This window comes from Culex quinquefasciatus, chromosome 3 (genome assembly GCF_015732765.1).
Source record: "Culex quinquefasciatus strain JHB chromosome 3, VPISU_Cqui_1.0_pri_paternal, whole genome shotgun sequence".
In the NCBI taxonomy this organism is placed as follows: domain Eukaryota; kingdom Metazoa; phylum Arthropoda; class Insecta; order Diptera; family Culicidae; genus Culex; species Culex quinquefasciatus.
The window spans coordinates 151865629-151890690 of NC_051863.1; the positions used below are offsets into that span (position 1 = coordinate 151865629).

General features: G+C 36.7%; 1 protein-coding gene across 1 annotated transcript; it reads right to left on the reverse strand.

Moving 5' to 3' along the window:
* Nucleotides 1-5298: 5298 nt before the first annotated feature.
* LOC6041351 (beta-1,3-glucan-binding protein) lies at nt 5299-25062 on the reverse strand. Its single transcript, XM_038264467.1, is given in 8 exon segments — nt 5299-5468; nt 5471-5552; nt 5612-6000; nt 14771-14940; nt 15503-15645; nt 24083-24251; nt 24289-24586; nt 24648-25062. Coding segments are annotated over 8 exon segments (1497 nt in total). The 5' UTR covers nt 24781-25062; the 3' UTR covers nt 5299-5355.

Genomic DNA, 25062 nt, shown 5'->3' on the forward strand with positions numbered 1-25062 from the left:
CAGGTTGCCCTATCTAATACAACAATAAATGACATATTAGTTTACACGACATAATTTAGAATTTTTCATCTTGAACGATAAATAATGTTAGAGATACAAAACTTTTTTTTATTATTGCTCATAAATATTGTGGATAGCTGATAGCTGGATTTTTAGCATTTTGTCACGGTCATTGGAAACGGTGGTGGAAAGACCTAGGGATTCCCATTTGGCGTGTAAATGTTCAATTCACTGAAAATTTATGGATTAAAAACATTGGTCCCAAATCACTCCTCCAACATCAGTAATAATTGTTCGATTGCTCTTGCAAACCTTTAGTTCAGCTTTAAATGTATTATTTATCTTGAAAAATAGTTTCTTTTTTTCTAACAACATGAACACCTCTAGGGCCTGCTCGATGCTGCCATCATGCGACCGCGCGTTTCGTTTGTTTACCAACACAGCTCGACACGGCTACCACCCGTTATGAACGCCTTCCTCCTCCGCAACCACTCATCCTTCCTCGCTGAATGGAATTCGACCGACGATGTCTCGTAAACGTCGGGCTCCTGTCGGACTCAATCACGCACTGGGTCAACCAAGAGCTCCTTCAACTAAGCCACCAACCAAACGAAAACAAAACATCACTCACGCGTGCATATGTACAAATTTACTCCTTTATCACCAAAAACACAACACTACAGATTGAATCACTACTCTTCTTCACAAAACAAGGGAAAAATCATCATGGCAGGATCGCCAATGTGATATTCTCAAGCTTGTAATAAAACACAATAATGCGGCTTTCAACGCACCGCTTTATTCGTCCATCTTCGTACACAGACTGAACTCACAGCGTTCACACGCTTATCTTCGTTAACCTAAACTGAACACTAATTTAGGCATAACACGGCTAATCTAGAATGCCACAGTCACGACCTGTTAGGACGAACTCAGCCCGGTGAGGACAATAAATGGCTAAGAGAACTGAGTGCGAGCGACCTGAGACCCGTCAGGAATTTGGCAACGGAACAACATCTGACCTTCGGAGGAATTCAATGATCAAACTAGAAGGAAAAACAAACTGAAGTGTTGTGACTTAACGTGAAAAATTGTGATGAGTGAAATATAATTATGGTGTTTTTTCAATAAAAAATATCGATAAAAGCGAGTATAAACCGTATAAACATGTTTCCTTTCGTTAGTAAGAAATAGTCGATTCCAATAAGAATATTTTCCCACAAGAATAGCGTAAAGCGTAATATTACACGACCTCGGTTGGTTGTGTGGTTCGTGTAATTTTCAAATGAGACATAATTTTGCGTCTGATTTGACGCTCCAGTTATGTGCATTGAAACAACAGAAAATTACACGATTTTTTCGAAGTGTGTAGATATTCAAATTCTTCTTTAACAAAAGTTTTGACAAGTAATTGATGAGAGTTCGACTGTTGTTTTTATTTGAGTTTGATCGGCTACTCAGTCTGGGCAAAGTGAAAAGGCAGCTAACAATAAACGTCAAGCTATTTCCCCCTGAAGAAGGCGCCAATCAGCGCCGAAACGTCGGACACAGCATAAACAGCGTTTCACTTTGCCCAGACTGAGTAGCCAATCAAACTCAAAGTTTTGACAAGTTTTAACAAAAGTTTTGAAAAGAGTAAATCTCATGATCTGTGATAATATTCTCAAGAAATTACCCTTCCAAAGCGCACCGGTATTTTCCACCAGGTTCTCGAAATTGTTTGAACTCTAACTAAAGCACACGAGGTCGTCCGGTTGTAGTAGCGTTACAGTCATTAAAGTCACTTAATTTTACACAACGACCAGTGACGTCGAGACGCTGCTGCTGCTGGTTAACACTGAGAAACAGGAGTGCAAAACGGGTCCTAACGTGGAAAAGGAGCAAAAAAAAGCAGATAACGAACGGAAAAGTGTCCTCACAAACGACGACGAAGTACCATCACTGCCTGTCATGGTTCACGTTTTCACACCGGCTAGGAGGTGGAAAAATGGGAGGAAAATTTGTGTTTTATCTCATTTTCGCTTATTATTATGCGACGTCCACTGGCGATGGGGCTAATGAAGTGTTGGAAAATTGATTGGAATTTTTTCCGGGAAAATTCCGGAGATTGAGAGAGTTTCGTGATACGGTTGAAACCAGAGTGAATAAATTAATGAGTGGCTTTAAAGTTCAAGTGCTTTGATTATTTTATGAGGCAAATTTCACAAGCTCAATAAATTGTTTATACAGCGATTACGCGTCAAGCCAGCTGGATCTAGATCAAAAGTGTTCTGATTTAGCTCAATTTGACATGGATGTTCCTTGGCCATCATAATTCGTTGTACAGCCATGCCTCGGTTTAGCACCGCATATGAGGGATGCAAAACCGAGGCTTGCATAACTGAAGCACAGAGCTTATGGCATTTTGGCAAAAAATTATAGAGCAATTCCAGCTCAAATCAGGATTTTTTCTAATACTTTTGTATCCGACTCTCGCCGATTTCAATGAAACTTTTTAGACATGTCATCCTAGGCCCATATAAGCCATGTTTGTGTATATGGAGCCAATTTTACTCGAAAATGATCTTTGAGAAGGGCGTATGCAATTTAAAAATTACTGTTACTCAAAGCCGTCGCAACGTATCAAAAACAAACTTGTAGGAAATTGGACGGACTTTCTGAAGAAAATACATTGAAAGAAGAATATATGCCACTTCCATGAGATTTTTCAATTTTTAAGTTTAATCTTTAAATTCGAAGGCAATGACACGATTTTTTTCGTTTAAAATTTTTGAAGAAATAACCTAAAATCTGGAGTTTTTTTTGAAAAGGACCAATAAACCAAATTTTCAGTTTTTGCTTTTTGGGTGTTTTTCAGTACCCCTGACTCAAGGCGGTTCTAAAAACACCCAAAAAGCAAAAACTGGAAATTTGTTTTATTGGACCTTTTCAAAAAAAACTCCAGAAATGTTACAAAAAGACTCACGAAAAATGCAGGATAGTATGTCTCTCCTAAAAAAATACAAAAATCATTTACTAAACTTTTTTTTTTTGAAAAGTGGTCTAAACCTCAAGATTTTCAAAAACCGATAGTGGGAATCGATTTCCCAGACAATTTCACATAAAAGTCCCCATATTGACCATTAACCTATGTCCAATCCTACATTTTGAATGCCATACATTTTTTTTTTGAAAATATTGAAAATTTTCACAAAACCACAAATCAAAAAATCAAATCATCCACATTAACGACCCCCGAGTCTTTTGTGGTCTCTATTGCAAGTTTCTGCTCGAACCTAGGAGTCCGAAGACTAGAATGGGGAGAGCACCCAAACCTCTTTCTACTCCAAGGGACCTTCCACCCCAGTGTTTGAACTGACGACCTTCGGATTGCGAGTCCAACCGCCGCCAGCGATTCCACCGGAGTAGGCTTGATTTGGTGTGTTGTTTGTATCTATGGCATGGAGACAACTCCTACACCTGGAATGACTTAACGGCCAAACAACCAAGGCCGGGACCGACATTTTACTTCCTCATCCGATGGAAGGTTGCAAAAATCTGAGAAATGAGCTAACGACGCTTACCCCTACACCACGGTTCCCGACTAAGAAATTTCGAGTCCATTTTAGAAAATACGTAGCTTTGTGAAAATTTTGAGTATATTCAAAAGAAATTGAATTATATTTTTAGAATTTATTAAAATATTTCGATTATTTGATACCCAAAGTTCGAAAAACTGAAATTTTGAGTATTAAAAAAATACGTAGTTTTTTTTTTATTTTTTTAGTATTTTCGATTTTTTTTATTACATTCGAAATGCATAAAAAAATCCAATCATTTGATACCCATATTGTAAAAAAAAGAAATTTTGAGTATTTTTTTCACAAATACGTAGTTTTGTGAAAAATTTGAGTATTTTCCAAAATAACTGTATAATTTTCGAAATGTATTAAAAAATCCCGATCGGTTGATACCCATACTGTACAAAACTTAAATTTTCTGTGTATTTTTAAATAAGTAGTTTTGTGGAAAAAAAATGTATTTAAAAAAATAAAATTATTGTATTCGAAATGTATGAAAAATTTCGATCATACCCATATTGCAATAACAATAATTTTTAGTATTTTTTCGAAAAACATTGCATTTTCAAAATACAGGAATAATACGTATTTTTGTGAAAATTTTCTAGTAATTATAAGTGCAATCGATCAATCACCAGGGCACTGCGAAACCGAGGCGTGCAAAACCGGGGCATGACTGTACATTAATTGGACATAAACACCATGCGTCTCCAGCAAAATGTACTGGGAACTCATTTCGATGAAGAAACATGGTACTGAATCGAAACACAACCATTTGGGCATGTGGTGCCTGTTGGTGTTAAACAAATAAACAAATAAACAAATAAACAAATTAAATATTACCATTCTGACTAGACAACTGTTTGAGTAATGCTTAAAACACTTCAGATGCGTTTTCCCAAATAAATGAAAATCTAGATGTGACAATTATTACTTCAGTGCAATAAAGGAACATATTCTATATGAACTTATGGAACAACAATTTTAGCCCATACCAAGTCGATCAACGAAACTCAAAACAAAAATCTGGGGAAATGGAAGCAGATTGCAATCCTGCTCTGAAAAATCAAACCTTTATTCTATTTTATAATGGTCAACCTTATGAGAAAATTTGTAAATACTTTTCTAAGGTAAATTTGATTGGTTTTCAAACATTTATTGTCATAGGTTGTTGCAAATATAATTCAAACTTTATGCCTGCTTAGCTCAAATGAATTAAGTTATACTCTAGCACAAATAACCCTTGATTTTCGGAAAACGATCAAATCTTATTGTGAGTTTGCCTCAAATAACACGACTCTAAACCTTTACACACTCTGTTGTGCTTCTCAACCCAACACCTGCAGGCATCTGATACCGTTAAATTCCTCCTCCTTAACTTTTATATGACGCGTTTTCCACACGGTGCGGCCCCTTTTCCCTTCCATTTCCGGGCGCGGGTACGCGAAATGCTAATTATCTTGTTGTTTGGTGGGTAGTTTTAATTGCTTTAGTCTGCACGGGAGTGAAATTATACTCGCAACAAATTTGCCTCACGTGCTCCAAATTTGCACGTGGGCGTCGGCACCCTGGGGGAAGTTTTGCTGTAATTATTCGAGTTGAAAATTGAGTTTTATCTTCTTGCGGGGGCCCGTTTCCAGGAGTTTCGCTGGTTGAGAAAGAGTTTAATTGCGTTTTCATCACAATTTTAATTTTGTTTTCTTGCTCATTTACTATGCTTATTAGAGACAAAATCAAATTTAGAGTTTGAGTAAATTTGAGTATTTTTATTTCCTGTTGCCAAAAAACAACAACTTCACAGTGCATAAACCCGCACGTAATCCACCTTCAGCTCCGGTTCCGTCCACGTCCGGTACCAAACGTTACGACTCTGGTAAAAGTTGTACTCCGCCTTGGGGCTGGTATTGTCTTGGGTTGCTTCAGCGAGCCCGTTCGGGAACCGTCCGGAAAGTCCGTAACTCCACCCACGCCAACTCCGAGCGAAATGTAAAACTATAATTTAAATAAAAACATGAATTTTAAAGAATTCTATTCAGTTCCATCAAACTCACCTCCCGATCAAACGGTGACATCACGTTCGCCCCATTCCACAGGTTCGCTTGCGTCAAGTTGTTGCTCGTGCCGTAATCCTTGAACTTCCCCCTAATGGTCGCGTACTGGAACCCGTCCACCGTCAGCGCAATACTGTCCGGCTTCCAGACCAGCCCGTACACGTGGAAGCCGTCGCTAAAGTGCTCCTCCAGAACGTTTGCCCTGAGCGAAGCCATCCGAAGTTTGGCGCGGTTCGTCAAGATGGGTCCACCGCGCAGCCGATGGCCATCGATCCGGACCCCGTCGCCGGTGACGAGTTCCTCGTTCGATAGGATGTGCGCCACCAGCAGCATTCCGGAGGCCAGGTCGGCGTAGCCGTAGTAGTTTTCGGCTGGTTGGAGCAGGATTTCTGGAAGGTGGGAGGGAAATGGAGAAGAATGGCGATTAGTGAGGTTTATTTTAGAAGCAGGTTTTTAAAGCAATTCAAATATAGCGAAATGTGGGCTGTCTTGATCCCTGAAAATGATTGATGGAGCATTGCAGAATTCAATCAAACTAAGTGCACACAATAAATGCACTTTAAAATACATATCTGGAGTTTTTTGTTTTCTACATTATACCTATATTTGACATCCAACAAAAAGTTTCCAAACCAAACTTACCAGATTTCTAGCTTACTGTGAAATAACCTCAAAATCCAAGCTGGAAACCTCAATACGACCCGATAAAAATCTTTATTTGTACAATTTGTCCTGAAAAAAACAGCAACAGGTTGCCCGGATACAAATTCGAGCACAAAACACTTCTTAACTGAGAGTTTTTCATTTAAATGCAATTTATTACCCAAAAGGTTCCTATAATTATTTTTTCATCCACTGCCATAATAACACTATGAAATTTTAAAACATTTTCGAATCAATCACATTGTAGAGAACAGTTTTCTGAACAATTTCCATAAAAAGTATCTATTTTGGTTCAATTTAAGCGGAGATATACTCAATTTCGTAAACTAAAGCGTGACTTTCTTCAAAATTTCTGGATTTAATTCACATTCAAACAATAAACACTGCCTATTGAGATATTTTTAATTATGAAACTATTTTTTTAAACATAAAATAATATCAAATGTTGATTAAATTCATGGAAATTATTTTAATAGAATCATCAAAAAAAACTTAGTAGGCAGTATTCATCGTTTGAATGGGAATTAAATCCACGAATTTTGAAGAAAGTCACTTTTTATTTTACGAAATTGGATATACCTATCTCTGTTTATATTGAACCAAAATTGATACTTTTTTATGTAAATTGTTCAGAAAACTGTACTCTACAATGTGATTGATTCGAAAATATTATAAAATTTCATAGTGTGTTTGGGAACCTTTTGGGTAATAAATAGCTTTTAAATGAAATACTCTCAGTTTAGCCATGTTTTATGCTCGCAATCCAACTTTTTGTTGGATTTCAAATATATAACATAGAGTTTCTTGAGGCATATTCATAAGAAATTTGATGGATATGAACATGAACCCATCGATTTTCATCGACTTTTTTGAAGAAAAATCTTATAAAATCGAAAAAAAAATCTTTAAAAAAAATTGCTCTAGACCCCCCGAAGAAATATTTCGCCGGACCACGCAAAATGTCGGGAAAGAGCCCTTCTTTCATAGTGCCAAATATCAGACCTGCCGAATTTTTTGTCTTAAGTTTGTTCTAGGGAACACACCGTGAGGGGTATTGAAAAACACCCAAAAAGCAAAAACAGAAAATTTTGGTTTATTGGACCTTTTCAAAAAACTCCAGATATCGACTTTGAATCAAATTCTAGAGTGTGTGCAGAAATGATTTGGCGGTATGGATTATTCCGTGTTTGTTCCATTCTCTCCTAATTGAAATCCTATAAGACCCTATCGATAGTTTAAAAGCTTGGTAAAGTCTTTCAATTAGATTAGATTAGATAGGATTATGTAAGATTGTTTCACATGCCACGCATTTTATTTATATTTTGAAAAAAAAAATGTTGTCGATTCAAAAGCGTTTTTCGATTTAGTTTGTTATACAAATTTGACGGTAACATGCTTAAATTTTCACTTTTCTGATAATCTTTGTATAAAATCCGGTGTTTGTGCTAACTCTTTTTGACAGCTGACCTTATCTAATCTATATGCCTTAGCTTAGCTACCATATTTTAAGGTTCCGGAATCACTTATACTTAAAGGTTCTTTACGGTTCATAACCATCAGCCTACATTATCCCATATCCCCGAATCCCACTTTTCCTAATCCCATATCCCCGAAAAATTCCGTATCTCCGAAAATCATTTTCCCGAAAGTACCACTTCCCCGAAAATCACTTTCCACAAAATTCCATATCCCCGAATGTCATTTACCCGAATGGCCGTTTTACCGAACTGTCGTTTTCCCGAATGGTTACTTCCCCGAAAATGATTTTTTTCCGAATGTCATAATCCCAAATTTACATTTTCCCGAACGATATTAACCTAGATATATACTGGCGACTACTGGTTGAAGCGCAAAATTTAGTTTGTTGCAAAATTTGTTTAACTGAATATAAGGTCTTAATCAATTTTTTCTTCATTCGTTGACACAATATTGTTCAGGGAATTCTTTTTAAATTCCACTTGAGCAACTCTCTACGAAATCGGCCGATTTCGACCATTTTTATTTTTTGTATTTTTTGATTTTACCCAAACTTTGTGGGGTCCTTCCCTATGACCAAATAAGCTATTTTGTGTCATTGGTTCACCCATACAAGTCTCCATACAATTTTGGCTGCTGTCCATACAGAAATGGTATGTAAATATTCAAACAACTGTAACTTTTGTCTGAATTTTCTGATCAATTTGGTGTCTTCGGCAAAGTTGTAGGTATTGTTGAGGACCTTTGAGAAAAAAAAATGGGTACACGGAAAACAAAATTTGCAGATTTTTTAATCAACTTTTTTTCACTAAAACTCAATTTCCCAAAATACGTATTTTTTTATATGTTTTAGGGGACAAAAATCCGCAACTTATGAGCCATAGAGAAATATGGTCAAAAAATCTACCGCCGAGTTATGATTTTAAGCATAAGCATAAGCATAGGTGCCCACCCGCAGTTGCTACTCCGTTATTGACCAGGACCTCCAGAAGTTACATCCACGAGCCGTGGAAGATAAGTGGGTGCTATCTTTCCTCGCTTCGCAACTTCTCAAAGGCCCCTATCATGCTGATCAATACCGGCGCCGGCCACGACCAGTGGTAGGGTCACGGGGAAGTGGATGGGAATGTTAGTCCGATACTTGAGTGATAGAGACCGCCCAATCGACTGCTTCTCCGACAAAGTATCACATGAGTTTTGAGGGGTTAGTAGATGGGTATGAGGTCAGGATTCACGAGTGGCAGTGATGTGACCATGAGCATTTTGTTTATCGGTTGAAATTTTAAATCTTAGGCAGCCGGCTGCGGAAAGATAAATAATTGATTATTTAAAAGTTTGTTTTAATCGAACGCGTGCCAACCGAGCGGTAGTGCTATGGGCTGGACTTATCAGTATATTTTTACTGTTGGTACAATTAAGATAACGCAAGCAAATGTCAAAAATAGTAGATGAGTTAATACTAAAGCTGCCAGTTGGAATAAATTATTACGATCAACGAATATCAACGAAAAGAAAACAGGACACCACGTAACCGATTGTAATGAAATTAAAACAATAACTTAAACGAACTTAACCGGCGGCGTGCCTTCCTATCAACGATGATAAAGAAGGACTTATAAATTTAAAATATAAAAAGACTCCAAAAATACGTTGCATAGTAACCGCGAAGTCCCGCTACTCACAATCGAATCCGAAAGATAGCTATCTAGAATTTTAAATATAGTATTAATTCGACCGCGATCCTCCAGAAATTCTTCGTCGGCGTGCCTTCCGATCAACGGTGATGTAAGAAGGTTTTATTCATTAAAATGATTTTATATCATAAGCCTTAAAACATATTCGTCGGCGTGCCTTCCGATCATCGATGATATAGAAAGGACTTAATCCAGCAATACGACTTGCTTGTCTCGAAAAAAAAAGAATTCGGATCGTTTCTATCGAAAACTATGTAAAGAGAACAAAATAAACTCATTGGCCAACGAACGCGCGAACTAAAAATAAAGAAAAAAGAAGAAGAAGAAGACCAATCACCCCATGCACACAAACAACGACACAAAAGAGATGAAAACAACACGAATCAGAAGAAATCCAATCACCCCATGCACTCGAACAGCAACATAAAAGAGACGGAAAATAACACGAAAAAACAGGACTGAGCGTCCACACAGGCACCGCACTACTGATCACTACCGCCGAGTTATGATTTTTTGTAAAAATAGTGATTTTTGGAAAAAATCGAATTTTCATGCAATAACAAGTTTGACATTACTTTTTGATGCAAAATTGAATTTGCAATGAATTTGCAAAATGTACTATACAGATTTTGTGATAAAGGGATCTGTTTTCAAGAAACAGCCACCGAAAGTTTGATTTTAGCGAAATGTTTGCAGTTTTTCGACTTTTAAAAATAGTGACCATGAGTGACCATTTCAAAAATATATTTTTTTTAAAGTTCAGAAAATTTGCTATGAAATTGTCTAAGAGACATTGAAGATTGGACCTTGGGTTGCTGAGATAGAGCCGCTTTAAGAAAAAGAAACACGAAAATTGAAGTTTTCTAAATCTCACCAAAACAACCTACCATTTTCTGATGACGATATCTCAGCAACTAATGGTCCGATTTTCAATGTTTACATGAAACATTCGTGAAATTTTCCGATCTTTTCAAAAAAAAATATTTGGATTTTTTTTAAATCAAGACTAACATTTTAAAAGGCCTAAACATTGAATATTGCGCCAATTTAAAATGTTAGTCTTGATTTAAAAAAATTAAAATAATTTTTCAAAGAGATCGGAAAATTTCACAACTGTTTCATGTTTTAGCATTCAAAATCAGACGATTAGTTGCTGAGATATCGACATTAGAAAATGGTGGGTTGTTTTGGTAAGACTTAGAAACATCAATTTTCCTGTTTCTTTTCCTTCAAGTGGCTGTATCTCAGCAACCTGAGGTCCAATCTTCAATGTCTCTGAGACAATTTCATAGCAAATTTTCTGAACTTTTAAAAAAATTTTTTTTATAGAAGTGGTCACTCATGGTCACTATTTTTAAAAATCGAAAAACTGCAAACATTTCGCTAAAATCAAGCAGCCAAAATTGTATGGAGACTTGTATGGGTGAACCAATGACGCAAAATAGCTTATTTGGTCATAGGAAAGGCCCCCACAAAGTTTGAGCCATATAAAAAAAATACAAATCCATTTCCGGTTTTGGTAGAGAATTGCTCACTTGCAATTAAGCTTCACATCGATTCATGCTCGGATGCATGGTCTGGGAAATTATTCAGGAAACATCAAAATGAACCTTTTAATGAAAAATCACATCGTGAGATTTCAGAAGCATTTTTTAAATTGCAGCTTGTTTCTATGGTTTAGAACATTAAAAGTCACTGAATCGAATAATCTGACTCAGGACAGTTCTCATTGAAGTTTTATGATGTAGGATATATTTTTTTATCAACTTATCATGATTTTCAGTTAAATTCAACATTTCTTTTTTAAACGATTGGTCGAAATGGTCATTTGGGGATATGGTCATTCGGAAAAATGATTTTCAGGGACAAGGCAAATTAAAGGAAGTGGCCCTTCGGGAAATGATTTTTAGGAGAAATAACCATTTGGATAAGTGTTCTTTTAGGGAAATGGATTGTTCGGGGAAATGATTTTCGGATATATGACATTTCGGAGAAGTGTCTTTTCGGGAATGTGGCATTCGGGGAAGGGGAATGTAGGTTTTGAGGAAATGTCATGGATTCCCATCAGCCTATACTGCCGTTCTACGCATAATTGTCCCATGTCATTTTTGGACGATTCTGACATTTTATCATTTTCAAGCTTAGTTTTACGTATACTTTCAGAAAAACACATAAAATCTAGTTCTTTGTTCAGAAAATCATTGAAAACAACACCAAGTTTGAATGTCCCATCGTTGAACTTTTCTACGCATAATTGTCCCACCATTTATTTTCTATCACGAAATCATGAGTTTTACGAAGTATTTCATCTTGTTTACATGTTTACCTGCAAGAGAATTACAAATAAGGGTGATACAATGTTAACCGGGGTGATTAGGGACATATACAGCGAATATGGACCCACGAGACAATTATACGTAGAAACACAGAAATTGATCGAAAAATTTCAATCGCGTTTTTCTCAGTTGCCCTTTTTCGAACATGGGACAATTATGCGTAGAACGGCAGTATAGCTCTTACAAAAAAAAAAACAATTTGGAATTAAAAAAAAAAGATCAAAAATTGATAATTTAAAAAGACATTAATCTTTAAAATTAAGTTTTGTGGGCTCGGGTCGGTAGGTATCTTTTCTATGACACAAGTTGTTCAAAATTTATTTGACAATGTTGCAAGTTTTTTAGGAAATTTTGATGGGGGAGGACAAAAATTTGAAAAAATACTGGCATTGACCTAAAAAGACATTAAAGATTGGATCAATGATTGCTGAGATACAGCCTCTGAAAGAAAAGCAAATAGGAAAAATGAAAGCGTTAGTTTTTAAGTGATGATAAATCATCAAATATGCATGCAATTTTCAGTGTCAAATATGAAACCCACCGTCATTAGGGGTGACATTGGGTCTGGGGGTGAGGTTAGGTCATGCAAATTTCAGCATTTACCCAATGTCACCCCTGATAACGGTGCATAAAATTTTACTTTTTTCGGAAAACAAAATATTAAAAAAAAATCAGATCAACGTTTACATTTAAAAAGATCCAAAAACACTTATTTTTATCCATATCAAATGTTGAAGTGCCCTAAAAATTTAAAAAGTCATAAGAAGATTTGTTTAAATTGATAAATTTTGTTTTTTTTTTAAATTTTTGGTTTTAAAAGCCGAATTAAAAAAAATCGATAAAATTTTTAGAGAGTAAAAAAAGCAAAGAAAGTTTCTGCTCAATTCTGGCGTCCGAAGGTTATGTTTGATGAGTCACCCAAAACCTCTTTTACGCAAAAGGACCGACGTTTTACTTCCCCATTCAATTTGAGAGTGTAACTTTTGTTTACTGAGAAGTCCTAAGCAATATCAAAAATTTAGCCGAATCCACCAACTCGATCAGACAACCCGTTCCCAAAATAGAGATTTTTGAATATTTTATTAGCCTTTTTGTATGAACAGTAGTGTGGTTCACCACGGAAAATTTTTGTGCTCCTGTTATTTACATGGAGTTTTCATTTTTTGCCTTCCTCACATTACTGAGGAAAGGCTATAAAATCACTCGAAAAATGAACTTCTCAATTAGACCTCCTAGACCCACCTTCATGTATACCTATCGACTCAGAATCAAATTCTGAGCAAATGTCTGTGTGTGTGGTGGGATGTTGATCAAAAAATTGTCACTCGATTATCTCGACATTGGTTGAACCGATTTCGTCCGTTTTTGGCGTCATTCGATCCGTCTTGGAGTCCCATAAGTCGCTATTAAAAATTATGCAGTTTAGTTAAGTACTTCAAAAGTTATGCTAAAAAAACGAATTTAACAAAAGTCCGGAAGATTGTAAAAAGGGTGGTTTTTGTAAGAAAACCCGTCATGCTATACATTTTCAGAAAGGTATTCAAAAGACCTTTCCAACGCGTCCAAGACATTGCAGATCTGACAAATCTATCAAAAGTTATAAGCACTTAAGTGTTATTTATATGCTTTTTGGAGGCCGGATCTCAGATATGTTGATGAAAACGTTGTCCGGATCTCTCGTGCAACCTATCGTTGAATAGGTATTCAAAAGAGCTTTCCAATGCGTCAAAACATTGAAGATCTGACAACCCTATCAAAAGTTATAAGCACTTAAGTGTTATTTACGCACTTTTTCGAGGCCGGATCTCAGATATTTAGATGAAGATGCTGTCTGGACCTCTCATACGACCTATCGTTGGATAGGTATTCAAAAGACCTTTCTAACGCGTCCAAAACTTTGAAGATCTGACAAACCTATCAAAAGTTATAAGCACTTAAGTGATATTAACGCACTTTTTGCATTTTGGATAGCACCCTTTAAATGTGAGGAAGGCGCCAACCACATAAGGGTGGATTAAGTAATGTTTTTATGTTCGAGACAAAATTTAAATGTCTTTACGGTTCAAACGGTTTTTGAATGTTTTAAAACTTGTGCACCTGGTGAAGAAGGAAACAGTTACGGACAGCTTTAAACCGGACCGGAGACGATTGTGCTTCCTGAGGCATAAAACGGCTGTTCAAGATCGAGTTGTTCAAACCCGGTGAGGAATTTCCTTTTTGCATCCTTATTCAATTTTCAAGTGTTGCAGGAGCGGCCGTGGCTGACTGGTTACGGTGTTCGCTTTATAAGCGAATGGTTCTGGGTTCGATTCCCATCTGCTCCCAACGATGAACATGAAGAAAAAATCAAAATTGTTCGAGGCGGGGTTCGATTCCCCGTCCAGATTCGCGGCTTTATGAGCTATGACTGGAATTAGGAACAATGTTACTGTTTACCGCTAACAATTATATACGCGCTGGATCTTTGTCCATTTGACGAGGGTCGGAAGTTCTGAATAACGTTTGGGTTAAATTGATGCAAACGTTCTTTAGGGCGGGGCTTGTCGGTTCAGCGGAGGTACCTCGCGCTCGGCTAGCCAGCGTAGAAATGGGTCACCGAAGCTCGGCAGAGCTAACACCTTTCATATGCCTATGCGAGTTATTAGCATGTATAGGAAGTCAAAATCTAAAATACATGGAAACAACTCAATTTGTAAGAAGCGGCCGCGTGGCCCCGTTTGATTGGTTGCACACACACACACACACACAACAGTAGTGTGGTTCACCACGATAATGATTTTTTTGAATTTGGCATCGAAACAAGAATGCCACAAAATTGATAAAATGTCTATTATGCCAAACTATTTTGATTTGATTTTCATTCCAAAAAATGCAATCAATTGTATGGGGAAGTTAAATCACCTAATTTTAAAATGAAAAAAAAAATACCGCCACACTTCCAAAACCGATTAAACAAATTTCCACGACACAACCCAACCTGTGAAACCTACGTGGAAAAATCCAATCTCCTTTGGGCAGCTTGGCCCGGATCTCGACCCGGCCGTACTGGAAGCGGAAGGATCCCTTCGTGTTGAGCTTGGCCGAAACCACCGGTGGCAGGATGGTGGCCAGGGCCGCTTTACGCCGGCACTCGTACTCGTTGTTCGTGGGAGAAACGCAGCTGGACGAGTATGAATAAAAAAGGTAAAGTAAGAGATGAGAACGTCCGGAACTGCAACGGTTGAACGTTGCGAAGTTATGTGAGGGTTAAATGAATTAATTGTGAATAAATGTAAATTATTTGGAGAAACCTAAAAAAAGTGTCCTAATGTAAAAAAGAAAGTAATTAAAAAAACAATTGAGTTGAACACTTGTTTCACCACATCTTCCCCTAAAAATCCTTCACCGTCATCACCACATGGCCGCAGATTTTCGCTGGGGCTCGGTGGCTTGGGAGCAATAATGAATCGATTTATTATTCATAGGTCCGGACAGAGCAGGCGTTACCGCACACGACAGCAACCACGGGTCCAAAATCCGCCGGAAGGTCTTCTCCGCCAATCGTTTCCAAGGGTCGCGGTGTCGCGGAGCAAAGTGAGGCATAATAATTGTAAATTAGAATGTGTATGAGATTCCACGCGGCGGTTCCGGGATTGTTGTGAATAGGTTAGTATATGACCGATCTGCCGTTGCATATGTAATCACGGGGTGAGACGTCCCACCGTGGACACGTGGACCCTTACCCGGCCAGGATTAGTTCACCGGTGCGGATGCGCTCGTCGCTAAAGTCCGGATCCAGGTTGAGCAGGGTTGGCACGATGAACAGGTGACCTCCGGCCACGTAGCTGTTGTCCAGCGTGGCCTGGTAGGACACAAATTCCGCCGACTGAAATGGTAGCACCGAGAGAGAGAGAGTGAGACGGAGTTAGAGTTGAGTGATGAATAATTTGAGGGTTAGCTTATTAGGTTGACCGCGGCAGAAGAGTCAAAGTTTGGGCCCGGGGTTCACGCGGTTTTGTACCCGCGAAGCGTGGGAGTGTTGCACGATGGCGCACGGATATTACACTTTGGATATAATTGTCTTCCACCAACTGTGAAGCGTTAATTAACATGATTAAGGGGTTCTTATTCCACTTCATTGAATATTCAGTTTACAAAGGGTTGACTTGAGCAAAGAAAGCATAAATAAGTCAGACAGAAAGCATTTGGACCTTTCCAAGATTGCTTCATGAAGAACAAAAAAAAAACAGAAATTCTTGTTTATGTATGTTTGGTTTTTTTTTATTTTTGAGGGAACATTTTCATGTAATAGATTAACCCTATACAACTCAACCCCATCTCTAGGCAGCACGGAGAAAAAAGCGTTCCGAAAATCGTGAACAAATGTGCATGTTTTTGCGTAAAATATTTGTTCATGTAATCGTGAACTCGTGCACGATTGTTTGAACAAAAAACTACGTTTTCATGAACAGAAATGATAAAAATCATGAACTAAAGTTCACGATTGTAAAGAAGCGTTACGTTACGTTTTCAAACATAATAATCTTATTATTGTGCAGGTTGTACAGCCATTTAAATATGGGGTTCTCTAAAAAAATAAAGGCAAATCCCTAAGCCGCTGTCACAGTGAGTAACGGCTTCTTACCAAAATTATTAGTTAAAAACTGCATTTTGCCCACTACGGCTGTTCGATATGCTTAAAACTTTCAACACACAATCCAGAAAACTTAACATTTTTTATTAGCTCCAAATCATTTTTTTCACATTTAAAAAGAGTTCTTTAAATTGTGAACACATTCCCACGTTGTTCCCTGAAATCGTGAACAGTGTTCATGATTTCGATAACAAGCTAAGCGTTATGCTGCTGGCGTTACGATTTTTTGTGAACACCTGTTCACGATTTGCTTTTTGTTCATGGAAATTGTTCATGGTACGTTTTCGTACCGTGGAATATCACCTTGTTCCAGATTTCGTGGCACATTGTTCACGATTTTCAGAACGCTTTTTTCTCCGTGAGGTTTCGATCTAAAAAATCGCCAAAAAATCAAGTTTTAAACCAATTTTAGATCTTTGCAAAGCATCGGAAAGAAGAACTCTTTAATTTTTACAAAATGTTGGGGTTGGAAGTAAAGAAAATGTGAAAAACGGGCACAAAATTGAAAAAGTGGCTGTAAAAACATGAAAAAAACGTTACTTAATCCACCATTAGGTGGTTGGTGCCTTCCTCTCATTTATAGTGATTTCAATCCCCCACGCAGAAAAATATTTTGTAGAATCAGCCTGTACGAGGTTTGATTCAACAAAATTTTTGTTGAATATAATCAACGCCGATTTTGCGTCGGAACAAACCTTGATTTTCTCAATTCTACAAAAATCTTTTGTTGTTTTGAAAAATTTGCTTTGAAGTTTAGCGTTGATTCAACAAAAATCTTGATTTTCAAATCAACAAAACGTTTTGTTGATTCAAATATGCCCTATTTTTCTGCGTGCCCTAAAGTGTCCACATGTTTAAGGATCTCCCCTAACGTTCGCAGCACCTAAGAAGTCCTAATAAAAATAAGTGATGAGTAAACAAACTGTCTGCCTACAGACTTTTTGTCAAGATTATACAGACACGGCCTTTGAGGAAAATGGCATCCCTCTACACGACTTTTTCGTGGCGATCAGACCCGACCAGTTGAGGTTATGTGAATTCAGACCATTTTTTAAACTGCTTGTAATTTAAGATAGGTAGGGTAGGGTAGTCATCAATGAGACACTTTTGGTTTTCAACATTCAACGATTTTTCTAATTTTTTCATCAGCATTTTTTAATTAGCTTTCAGTTGCATTATCATTCTTTTAATGTGTTCTAACATTGACAAAAAGCCAGAGTTATTCAACTGTCTCATTGTAGACGCACTTGGCAGGAACAATGAGACAGGTGGGGAACAATGAGACACTTTACGAAAATCAACATTTTCTAGCAAAACATCAAGTTTTTGTATTGTCCCATTGCAGGTGACATGCCTTGAACATTTTAGAGCAATTTTGCCAACATGAAACTTTTAATAACAAAAGTTACACTAAAAAGTATTTCAATTTTGTAAAATCCATATATTAATACCAAATAACTTTGTATTTTTGGTTAAATGAAGTTTAAACTCTATAAATATGCCAAAAATCACTTTTAATTCATGTTTTGAAAGATTTCCATCGATTTTGAAAAGTTTATTGAAGAAAAATCAAAGTGTCTCATTGTTACCCATGGGCTGAAATGAGTGGGGAACAATGAGACAGCCCTGGATTCTGAGTTTATTCTAAATTTTGGCCAAATCTAATGAAAGGACATTGTAGCCCAACTTAATCCCTTTAGAACGTCGAAAGAAATTTTAAGAAATATTAGTTTTGGTGTAAATGGCAGCCTACGAGCGAAAAAGTTTGTTTTTTCCATAATTTACTTTTACACCCCAGAATCAAACATTTATGAATTACTTTTCAAGGGAGCGTCCATAACCAAAGCCACTAATATGGCAGACGTGTATCCAGTAGACACACCTTTCCCCCAAATATGAGCCTGATTGGTTGAAACTACGACTTGTGAGAGCCATTTTATCATTGTTCCCCGTGTCTCATTGATGACTACTCTACCCTAAGTCAGATCTTGAAAAATTTCTTACTTCACCTAAAAGGTCTTCTCAAATGCTTTCTAAAAATATATAACATGTGAGGGTTTCATGAAAAAACCACCCTTTTTACCATAATTTTAATTTAATATGAAACAGTTTTTTAACATAGCTTTTTCAATACATGATAAAACTGCATGAATTTAAATAGCAACTTCGGATAAGACGGATCGATTAAAACCATTCCGGCCAAAATTGGTTGAGCCTGTGACGAGATATTCCAGTGACATTGATTTGGTACACATGTCTACATACAGCCAAACACACAGACATTTGCTCAGCTGGTGATTCTGAGTCGATATGTACAAATGAAGGTAGGCATAGGAGGTCTAATTAAAAAGTGTATTTTCCGAGTGATTTTATAGCCTTTCCTCAGTAAGGTGAGGAAGGCAAAAACATAAAAAGCAAAAGATAATGACAGGAGGTAGAAATTTGGCTTACTATCGCAAACAAACATAAACTAAACCAGATACATGCAAATTTAAATACCGTAAAACGGGGTGACTTTGATAGCCGGGGTGACTTTGATAGGTTTGCGATTTTTCTGCAAAATGAAGAGTACAATTAAAATACGTACGGAATGGTTCAGAATCATACTGACGGTGGTAGAGAAATGTTCAAAGTACCTCAAGAAGAACTTTGCATAAAATTTTGAAATGTTTAAAAAGTTAGTTAACTATAATTAAGAAAATGTTGATGAAAGTCATTATTTAAAACTTCTCAAAGTGTCATCATTTTCTCAATGAACATGATTTTGAATCGGAAAACGGAATGCATTTTCGGGTTCTTTGGACAATTTTCCACTAGGAGAATGTTAAATAAGTTTGTAAATAATAAAAATTATGTGTCCTTGAAACACAATTAAAAAAAATCTCCAAATTTATAGGCAATTTCAGTTGAAAAAATTTCATGTAAAATGTGAAAACTTGTGATTCGTGCTTTGTATTCAGTTTAAAACGCAATATGAATCGATAATTTTATAAACAAAACTAGTTTTAAAAGATTTCAGGCTAAATTCCTAATTTTCAACAATTTTATGTAAAATTTATTAGCATTTTGATAAAAAGCTTATAAACTTAGTTAACTAAATATAAACATTGATTTTTTTCCTTTAAAACTATATCAGCTACTTTAGTGATGGTATATTTAACGTACAAATAAAGTTTGAACATCTTAAATGTGATTTTAACAAGAAAAACTATGACTATCAAAGTCACCCCGGAATTTAAACTAAGATTTTTTAACGTAACTATTTTTCTAAACACTATTGAAAAAACTTTTTTTCCAAAATAGTGCATGGACTATGTGTGGCCTACCCCAGTACATGTTTTAAAAATAATAATCTTGAGAAAAACCTTACCTGTTGGAAAATATTTCAAAAACAAATTGAAATCCTATCAAAGTCACCCCGGTTTACGGTACCAAAAATGAAACAAGTAAATGTAAACAAGAAAAGTAAAGTTTTTCGTAAAACAAAAGTTGCTCAAAATTACCTCCTGAACACGGGTGTTGCTGATTAAGTCGCTGGTCAGCAGTTAGACTCACAATACAAAAATCGTCAGTCCACCCCGGGGTGGATGAAAGCTTGAAAGCAGTTCTCTCAGATTTCGGTCATTAAATTTTTTTGCATTTTTTAATCCGGCTGAAATTTTTTTGGTGCCTTTGTTATACCCAAAGAAGCCTTTTTGCATCATTAGTCTGTCCATATCATTTTCCATACAAATTTGGCAGCTGTCTATATAAAAATGATGTATGAAAATTCAAAAATCTGTATCTTTAGAAGGAATTTTTTATCGATTTGGTGTATTTGGCAAAGTTGTAGGTATTGAGACGGACTACCCTGGATTTTTTTTTCTTATATGTTTTAGAGGACATCAAATGCCAACTTTACTGAAATTTCCAGGTCGTGCATAAAATCATTGACCGAGTCATGAATTTTCAAAAAAATTACTTCATTTTTTGATTTGAAATTAAATTTGCATTTAAAAAGTACCTTAGTGAAATTTGAATAAAGTGCACCGTTTTCAAGTTAAATCCATGTTAAGGTGACTTTTTGAAAATAGTCGCAGATTTTCATTTTTTAAAATTAGTGCACATATTTGCCCACTTTTGAAATGAAGTGGTGCACCAGAGCACCAGAGCACCAAGATGAGCAACTTTTTTATAAATCACAAAATCTCGTTTTCTTCAAATCTATTGGTTCAGTTGTTTGAAAATGCTTCGAAATGTGTTAAAAACTACTTATTCTTTTCTGTAAGACTGTAATTACAAGTTCTAAAATCTCTGAATTTTCATATTTCTTTGATTGGCTCATTCAAAATTCACAAACAACCATTTTCATGAAAAATAAGGAAAATAATAAAACCGTCGGTCTAATAACAATGTTTTGTCTTGTTTATGAGTAGCCAACACGTTTATAAACTGTTGTTTCGATAAAATAAGCTTTTTCTGTAATTTAGTAAAAAGGGCTCCTGAATATTTAGTTGCTCATATGCCTAGGTGGTGCTTTGGTGCACCAAATGAAAAAGGTTGAAAAACACTCTAAACCTGTCCAAACTCACAATGTTATTCACAGGGGTTCTTGTCCAAGGTTCAAATAATAGCAAAACATTTTTTGTTTCATAAAATTTTGTGTTTGGTAATTTTTACGGGCTTTCGAAAACAGGTCTTATTTATTTCCCTAAAATTGGTCCATTTTGGTTTACATTTCGTACTGTAACTTTGCTTGAGCTTAACCAAATTTGGTGAAATTTGAGAAGATGTTAGTATACATTGACATGGACACCTGCAACTTAAAGCACCATAAAAAGTTGTGTCAGTTCCGAGATATTTGAGTTCAAAATTTTGGTGCTCTGGAGTAACCGTGAGCGTGAGGGGGTTAAACCTTTGCATGGCAATATCTCAGCAACTAAGGGTCGTATCAACAAAGTTTAAAAAGCAAAATATAGAGAATTTTCTCAGCTTTTCAAAAATATTTATTTCAAAAGTGCACTTATTTAAAACAAAAATAAAAACTGCGACTATTTAAAAAAAAACTAACTTAATCCACCTATGTGGTTGATGCCTTCCTCTTTTTTTACCAACAATGGGTAATATGAGTGGTTTGGACACATATTTCAGCTATTTTTTTTGTATCCAGAAAAAAACGTACACACATATAACATAAGTAATCATAACTCGAGACAGGGTTGCCAGATTTTCAATGTTTTGGACTCGTTGGAAAGGGTTTTCGATAACCTAACCAACGATGGGTCGGATGGTGCATCCGGACATAGTTTACATACATTTAAGTAAGATCCGGCTTCCAAAAAGTACATAAATATTACTTATGTGGCCATATCTCGAGACAGGGTTGCCAGATCTTCAGTGTTTTGGATTCGTTGGAAAGGTTTTTCGATTATCTATCCAACGATGGGTCGGATGGTGGATCCGGACATAGTTTACATACATTTAAGTGGGATCCGGCTTCAAAAAAGTGCATCAATATCACTTAAGTGGACATATCTCGAGACAGGGTTGCCAAATCTTCAATGTTTTGGATTCGTTGGAAAGGGTTTTTGATAATCTAACCAACAATGGGTCAGATGGTGGATCCGGACATAGTTTACATACATTTAAGTGGGATCCGGCTTCAAAAAAGTACATAAATATTACTTATGTGGCCATATATCGAGACAGGGTTGCCAGATCTTCAATGTATTGGACTCGTTGGAAAGGTTTTTCGATAACGTAACCAACGATTGGTCGGATGGTGGATCCGGACATAGTTTACATACATTTAAGTGAGATCCGGCTTCCAAAAAGTGCATCAATATCACTTAAGTGGCCATATCTCGAGACAGGGTTGCCAGATCTTCAGTGTTTTGGATTCGTTGGAAAGGTTTTTCGATTACCTAACCATCGATGGATCGGATGGTGGATCCGGACATAGTTTACATACATTTAAGTGAGATCCGGCTTCAAAAAAGTGCATCAATACCACTTAAGAGGACATATCTCGAGACAGGGTTGCCAGATCTTCAATGTTTTGGACTCGTTGGAAAGGTCTTTTGATTACCTAACCAACGATGGGTTGGATGATGGATCCGGACATAGTTTTCATCCATATAAGTGAGATCCGGATATATGTGAAAACACATTTTTATATATAACTTTTGAACTACTTATCGAAACTTCAAACAATTCAATAGCGATGTATGGGACCTAAACCAAGTCGAATGCAACCGGTTTGATCAAAATCGGTCCAGCCAGTGCTGAGAAACTTGGCAAGAATTTTGAACACATACATACATACACACACACACACATACACACACACAGACATTTGTTCAGTTTTCGATTCTGAGTCGATAGGTATACATGAATATAGGTCTACGAGCTGTATTTCAAAAGTTCATTTTTCGAGCAGGATTATAGCCTTACCTCAGTGAGGAAGGCAAAAGTCACATAAAAATGGATTTAACTTGAAAATGGTGCACTTTATCAAAATTTAACTTAGGTACTTTTAGATTGCAATTTTAATTTTACATCGAAAAGTGAAGTTGAAAAATTTTTGCGACCAATATTTCGATTTTTTGAAAACATCAGTATTGATAAAAAAATTCATAACTCGGTCAAAGATTTTTTGCACAACCAGGAAATTTCTGAAAGTTGGCATTTTTATGTCCTCTAAAACATATCGAAAAAATATAAAAATAGTGTATTTTTGCAAATCAAGTTTTAGTGACGAAAAGTTAAAGAAAAAATCACCATTTTTTTTTACCCTGTATCATTTTTTCCAGTGTAGTCCGTGCTTATACCATCGATTAAAAATTCCTTCAAAAGATACAGATTTTTTAATTTTCATACATCATTTTTGTATGGACAGCTGACAAATTTGTATAGAAATAATATGGACAAACTAACAATACAAAATGGCTTTTTGGGCATACCAAAGCTACCAAAAATGTTTCAGCCGTCAAGCCTTCGGACACCTAGGTTCAAGTAAGAAATAAAAAGTTCTATCGACTGACTTTTGCCCTTGCCCTGACTGCTAAGTTGCCCTTTTCATTGAAAATTCTGAGATCCGGATTGAAAACGCGAGAATGAGGTTAGTTTGATAATTTTGAAAATCATTCCAATTACAATTTTTCATGCAGAGCGTTGCTTTTATGGTAGAAGTGACTTTAAAAAATATTTGTCCACTTGGATAATCTACATTCTCAATTGATTAGTTAGGTTTTGGTTGATTAAAACATTCCCTTATTTTGAATCAGATAATGAACAGGTTAAATCGGCCATCACAAAAATATTTTCGTTTATATCAATTAAGCTATTTATTTCTTACCTAAAAATTCTATAATTTGCTATTAATGTCAATTTTATGACGTAATAACACAATTTCAAACCAATTTACTCGCTGTAGGATATAATGAAAACATCACCCCAAGTTTCAGCGCCCTCTAGTGGGGGGTAATTTTGACGTTTGATTGCCTATTGAGTGAATTACCTTTATTTTTGCAACCTCGACAGATAAAACATTTTAAAAAACATGTTGAAACATCATCAGAAATTTCCTAAATATTTTTCGATCTGTCCGGTGAAAATTTTAATCCTTTTTACAACATCAAAAAACAATTTTAAAAGAAAACCTTTGCTATAGAAAATATTTGCCACTTACCTCCGTATCCAGCGGAATGCGCACCTCACGCTGCCACCTGGTCAAATCCAGCGACTGGAAAGTATCCTCGAAGATCAGCTTTCCGGCGCAGGTTGATCGTCCTCCGTTCACGGTGGTCACCGTAGGTTCACACGGTGGGAGGGTCGTCGTCGTAGTCGTGGTCGTAGTACTAGTGCTTTTACCATTCGTTTTTCCTTCTTTTCGGCGCTTTTGTCGTCGTTACTGCCTTCGGCTTTTGGGTTGTCATCGTCGTTGTGGTTGTGACGGGATTTTTTCTTATGAGCTCCTTTAAGTTTGTTGCATAGTACGGGCGATCCTCGTGCTGGATGTAAACCCAGTAGTGGATGGATTGCCCCTCCGGGACGTTTGCTTTGGTGGTTTCGTAAACCCAGTTACCATCGGCATTCGGTTCCAGAACATCCTCGGCAAAGTCTCCTTCCTCAAACTGCTTGAATGGTTTGTTGATCCGAGAATGGAACGCGAACAACTTAATACCGGGAACATCTGGAATATCGCTTTAGGATTAAGAACAGATCGTAACCAGTAACCTGATGTTATCCGTCACCTGGAATGCTGGCCCGAAATCCGCGTGGCTTCAAATACTCAAACTTTACTTTGGGAATGGAAAATTCCTGCGAACTCACGCATCCAAGCCAAAGAACGCTACAAATCGCAACAACTCTTCCGAAATGTCTCATCTTGTACGATGGCGATTACAAACTGACCAGCATCTCACCATCAGAGTGCTGAGCAAAGTGTGGGAATCACCGCCGAACCTTCAGCTGATTCTGAGCTCTTTAAGAATGACGATCGTATCACCAAATGCTGTAGTGGTGGTAGTGGTGAAGATCACCACGCTTGGCGTCTAATCAAAACAGGTTTCAATGATTCTGCTTTGGAGCGAGAATGAATTTGCGCCTTTGGGATGAATGTAGCAGGATGGCAATGAATTAATGTGCAACCGGGTGAATGATTAACGC